The sequence below is a fragment of the Aspergillus bombycis genome (assembly GCF_001792695.1).
Source record: "Aspergillus bombycis strain NRRL26010 chromosome Unknown contig00200, whole genome shotgun sequence".
In the NCBI taxonomy this organism is placed as follows: Eukaryota; Fungi; Ascomycota; class Eurotiomycetes; order Eurotiales; family Aspergillaceae; genus Aspergillus; species Aspergillus bombycis.
Genome location: NW_019170202.1, coordinates 1 through 5,533, shown reverse-complemented (window position 1 = coordinate 5,533; position 5,533 = coordinate 1). Strand labels below are relative to the sequence as shown.

The 5,533-nt window shown below is 49.5% G+C and overlaps 3 protein-coding genes across 3 annotated transcripts; 2 read left to right on the top strand and 1 right to left on the bottom strand.

Annotated features, from left to right (window-relative positions):
• Window positions 1–389: 389 nt before the first annotated feature.
• Window positions 390–2,138, top strand: ABOM_011700 (MFS transporter; the record flags this gene model as incomplete). Its single annotated transcript, XM_022538828.1, has 6 exons — window positions 390–557; window positions 619–698; window positions 747–1,022; window positions 1,087–1,398; window positions 1,470–1,894; window positions 1,960–2,138. 6 exons carry the CDS (start codon window positions 390–392, stop codon window positions 2,136–2,138), a joined length of 1,440 nt encoding a protein of 479 aa, XP_022383217.1.
• Window positions 2,139–2,761: 623 nt separating this feature from the next.
• Window positions 2,762–3,166, top strand: ABOM_011699 (L-rhamnose mutarotase; the record flags this gene model as incomplete). Its single annotated transcript, XM_022538827.1, has 2 exons — window positions 2,762–2,888; window positions 2,946–3,166. The coding sequence occupies 2 exons, from the start codon at window positions 2,762–2,764 to the stop codon at window positions 3,164–3,166; spliced, it is 348 nt and encodes a 115-aa protein (XP_022383220.1).
• Window positions 3,167–3,575: 409 nt separating this feature from the next.
• Window positions 3,576–4,999, bottom strand: ABOM_011698 (uncharacterized protein; the record flags this gene model as incomplete). The annotated part of the gene is made up of 3 exons (XM_022538826.1): window positions 3,576–4,042; window positions 4,104–4,164; window positions 4,229–4,999. The coding sequence occupies 3 exons, from the start codon at window positions 4,997–4,999 to the stop codon at window positions 3,576–3,578; spliced, it is 1,299 nt and encodes a 432-aa protein (XP_022383219.1).
• Window positions 5,000–5,533: the final 534 nt, after the last annotated feature.

Below are 5,533 nucleotides of genomic sequence, written 5' to 3'. Positions count from 1 at the left end.
ACCCTGATATCCTATCTATCACCTTACGATTAATAGCCAAGCAATGTCATATTCCCACAATATCTAATCTAGTGTTTCTATGCTGTCAGTGGCATGCTGTGTTACAAACCCTATGACTTCAAAAAGTTAATCATGCTGGGCATCCAGGATCTATTTGATATCAAATCATATATGCTATTCTTGCTATTGTTTACACTCGCCAATGTCTATCAAAGAGTCTATATATGAGATCTAATTCCCCTTAACTAGTGCTTTCCAAATCACATCTCCACTTGTTAACACACCCTAGCGGTGACATTGATATCCTACACCTATAGTTATTGATACTCTGTACAACCATTCTATCTATTGTCCTTTAGTTACATTCCACTTGGGCCACTAGCTTGGAGATGGATTCCATTAAACTACTCTTCCTCTCTCCGGAGGTCAACCCAAGTAACCGAAAGGCCAGGTCGATCCCAATACTCAACCCATTTGACAAATATGGACGGGTCTACTTCTTCTCATGGCTTGGGTTCATGGTTGCATTCCTATCGTGGTATGCATTTCCGCCTCTGGTAAGTTCTGTCTATTTTCGATGCCCAGCATTGTGTAATATAGAACCCTAACCATCTGTAGTTGACTGTCACGATCCGAAAGGACTTGAACATGACGCAGGCTGAAGTTGCCAACTCAAACATTGTTGCTCTTCTAGCGACGTAAGACATCCAGATGAATGGACCCAACATTCTAGCTGACCCACTCAGGTTACTTGTTCGATTCATTGCAGGGCCGCTCTGCGACCGCTTTGGTCCGCGTCTCGTATTCATTGGCCTTCTACTCTGTGGCTCTATCCCAACCGTGATGGCCGGGCTTGTCACCAATGCCCAGGGACTGATCGCCCTGCGCTTCTTTGTTGGCATTCTGGGAGGCACATTCGTCCCTTGCCAGGTCTGGTGTACTGGGTTCTTCGACAAAAGGATCGTCGGAACCGCCAACTCCCTGGCTGCAGGATGGGGAAATGCTGGTGGTGGCATCACATAGTATGTACTGTTCTCGTATAAGAAGCCCACAAATAACCGACTAACAAGCTTTCCTGCTCGCCAGCTTCCTCATGCCCGCCGTCTTCGACTCACTCGTCCACAACCAAGGCCTCCCAGCTCATAAAGCCTGGCGAGTAGCCTACGTCGTGCCCTTTATCATCATCGTCGCCATAGCCGTCGCAATGTTCTTCACCTGCGAAGACACCCCAACAGGGAAATGGTCCGAACGCCACCTCTGGGCCGAAGAGAACAGCAGATCCAACGCCAACATCGTCGAAATCAACTCCGGCATCTCTTCCAGCCATCCATCCAGCCCACCATCGGTAACCAACATCGTCGCAGACATCGAAAAGAAAGGAAACCCCTCCCCACCCGAGTCCATAGCCCCAATGCCGGGCCAGCTTGAAGCCCTCCGCACCGACACCGTCGTTGCCCCGACCTTCAAAGAAACCATGACGTCCTCCTCAGCCTCTCCACCGCCGCCGTCGCAATCCCCTACGCCTGCTCCTTCGGCGCCGAGCTCGCCATCAACTCCATCCTCGGCGAATTCTACGCCGAAAACTTCCCCTACATGGGTCAGACCAAGACCGGCCAGTGGGCCGCCATGTTCGGCCTTCTCAACGTCATCTGCCGCCCCGCTGGCGGCTTTCTCGCAGACCTCCTCTACCAGCACACGCAGTCCGTCTGGTCGAAGAAGATCCTCCTCACCTTCCTGGGCATCGCAATGGGTGCCTTCCAGCTCGCGCTCGGGCTCTCAGATCCAAAAAGCGAAGCCACCATGTTCGGACTCACTGCGGGCCTCGGTTTCTTCCTGGAGGCATGTAACGGAGCCAACTTCGCCGTTGTACCTCACGTCCACCCCTTCGCTAACGGTATGCTTTCCCATTCACCTCCACAAATCCCCATCAAACGAAAACAAAACTAACAATGTATAAAGGAATCGTCTCTGGCGCCGTAGGCGGAATGGGTAATCTAGGAGGCATCATCTTTGCCATCATATTCCGCTACAACGGCACGCACTACGCGCGCTCGCTGTGGATAATCGGGGCCATTGCCATCGCGGCCAATCTGGCCGTTTCATGGATTCGACCGGTGCCGAGACGCCAGATGGCATGATATGATTCTGTGCAAGGTTTCTTTTTCTAGATATGAGTTATGAGGATAATATGGTAGTAATTTCTTTTTCTCGGAGTATTTGGGGGATGGTGATGTATTCACAGGCTGGATATACATGGAGTTTTACAATATTAATATAATGGTTATATAAATTGAGTTTCAGGGGTCTATATGCTATTTAGTATATAGTTCTAATACAATTTTCTTGTCCCACTGATACTGATCTGTAATGTTGTGTAGCTAGTGTAGTGTATGCAGTCTCTATTTATTTCTTTAAATCTCGGGCTAAAACCCCCCGAGAGTGGATTCCAATGCATCAATCAAAGAACATCTATAACTTAACAATAAACCGAGGGCCCTCGTTTTCTCGAGCTTATAATATCGGCGTCCTCCATCACTCCGATACATTGAATTACTACAAATCCAACTACACCAACCACTACTGCGCAATAGAACCATAGCCAGGTAAGTTCACTTTTTCTTCCACCATCACCCAACTATGCCGTTAAAATCTAACTCGCACGAACCAGACCTTCCACCAACCAACCTTTCAGTTACCTGACTATAAAATAAATAAACACTGTGTGTTACAATAACTACGGCCCACATAGAGAACAGGAAAAATGCCCGTCCGAAGAATCGCCCAGATAGTCCACCTGAAGCCGTCTGCCCTGGCAGCCTACAAAGAATGTCACGCGAACGTGTGGCCCGAGGTGCTCCAGCAGATTAAGGAGTGTAATATTCGGGATTGTATGCAGTGACTCTGATTTGGAGAAGTGGTGATTGTGGCTAATGTGTGCTGGGTAGATTCTATCTTCTTTGATAATGATCGGACTTTGTTCGCGACGTTTAAATACGTCGGGGATGATTTCGAGGGGGATATGGAGAAGATGAAGGCCAATCCCAAGGTGAGGGAGTGGTGGGCGATGACGGATGGCATGCAAGAGAGTCCGACTCCTGGGGCTGTGGGCAGTGCGGAGGGACCTTCGTGGTGGAAGCCGCTGGAGGAGGTTTTCTATACGGATTGAAACCAAGGAACTAGAATCTTACGATGCACACCACGAAATTAATGCTTGATAAAAACTATTTCCATCCGCGGGACCAAGTCAACCGCTGCTAGAGCCGAGATTAATTAAGCCAACGCCAGACGCAGAAGATTCGTAGCTAGATATTTTCCAAAGATTTCCAGACAATGACCAGCAAATCCGGATTCCCCAAGAAATTCACTATCCAGACTCCGTATCCTTGCCGGCACATGCTCCAAATGCTATGATACAGGAACGAGTAAGAAGGATATGAAGGGTATCAGCACCAGGAAATTCCGTCGCCGCCCAAGAGCCGCTCCAAAACGCCCTGTCAAGAGAACAAAAGGATATGGAAAGGAAACTGTCGTAGCTCGTTAAGTAGAAACCGGAACATAACTGACTAGATAGTCAGCTACTCCCCAGGGGCAGGGCCTCCGGGCACATCCTTCAGGATCTCCCATCCGTACTCCTCCTCTGGTCTCTCTGGCTCCATACCAAGAGCGTTGCGGTAGGCCCGGACTTCGTTCTGGAGCCCAGCCACGACGCGGATTGGCACATTCTCTTCTTCACAACGAATCCGATAGGCAGTACGGATCATCTCTGCACATTTCATGGTTTGGTTATGCCAGTGATCACGCTCCAGGCGACTCTGCAGATGCGCATCCCGTTCGTTTTGGAGAAGATTGTTGTAGTGCCGTTTCTGCGCCAGATACTGCAAGTTGTTGGTCTGGCAGTAGTTACGGATCTGTTCCACCATTGTACCAACTGCCTGTTCATAATCCCCGATGAGCTTTGTGTTTTCCACCTGTTCGTTTCGCAAGACCTCATTCAGGCGCTTTTCTCTGGCCAGGGCGCGCTCCAGTTCGGTTATACGGGCAGCTGCGGGGTTTGTCAGTGGCTGAAGTGCGCCAATATGGAGATGAAGACTCAAGACGCTTACCGGAGATCTCGCCATTGACTTGCTGCAAGCTTGGGGAGGTGCCTTCCGAAGCAGAGCGTCGCTAGATAATCGTTAGCTAAATGCCACGTAAAGTGCAATGCCACCAAGGTTCGCGCTAGACATACCATGACCTCCTCAGCGCTGGAGACGATACTCTGTGTCATCTGGCGGTTGTTCTTCAAAACTTCGCTCAGCTCCAGGACCATGTCGTACAGATGATGGAGATCCATTTGGTGACCAGCATTCAGAGGAACCCCCGCGTTCATACCAGCCATTCCAGTACCATTGACCTGACCAGGAGTGTGAGACATGGCGGGAGACATTGACTGACGAGGCACGTTGGTCATATTGGATTGGTGACCCGCGTTATCGACGCCGCTCGAGAAGGAACCAGAGTCGGGGTTACTGCCACTATTCATGAACCGAGCCACAGCTTCAAAGTCACGGTTGAGGCTCTCTAACTGAGGGTCAACGGAGGGGTCAACCGCGGGCAAGGAAGAATCGTCGTCGAATCCAAAGCCAGGACTGTCGATGCCTAAGACGTCCCTCCGGAAGCGCTCCAAGTCCAGACGATTTACGCGAGTGGAACGCCGGCGGTGGCCAGGCACGAAAGGTCGCCTAGTGGGAGTCTCCGGGGTCGTTTCGGCGATGATGATAGGCTGGTCAGGGGCAACAACGGTCTCAGTAACGGTAGCAGGAGAGTGGGTCAAAGAGACGGGAAGAAGAAATCGTACTGTACGGGTGGAAGTGGGAGTAGTGGTAATTGTTTGTTCAGCATGTTCAGTATGTTCAGCAGGATCACCTTCAGCTGTACCGCTATCACTGAAATGGTCAAGCACCGGACCTTCGGAGGCTGAGTTCCGATCTTCCGGATCTCCATCCAAGGCGGTCAGCATTCTGCTATCCTGCGTGGTGATCCCACGAAATATAGAGAGGATGATGGCCCAACCAAATCCTAAGAACAAGGGAGGGACGAGGGTTGGCTGTCACAGTGTGAATGTGTTGGTGGTAGTGAATATGAACAAAAATATTGGAAGACAGTGCAGCCGAGCAGGTAGGGAGTCCCTTTGCTTTTCTTCTCTGTGTTTGACCTTCACTGGCACCTTCTGTGAGTGGTGCAGCTGCAGTGATTTTCGTACAATGGCCTTCCATCCCTTGCACTGCTGAAGAAAGCAATGGGCCCTGTTAAATTTAGGATCGCGCTTTCTCATTTGGAGGATGAGGAAACTTACTACTGAGTAAGATTGAGATCTACTGGTTATGTCGGCATTCCATATATTTACATTTACATCTACATAAATATAGAGTCATCATTACACCTTGACGGCTTTTCATTCTTCTTCTTCTTTCTCCTCTCTTTTATTATTCTGACCTGGTTGGCCCTCATTCCTTCGTTTTATTTTTTTTATTTTTTTTTAATTAGTTTATAT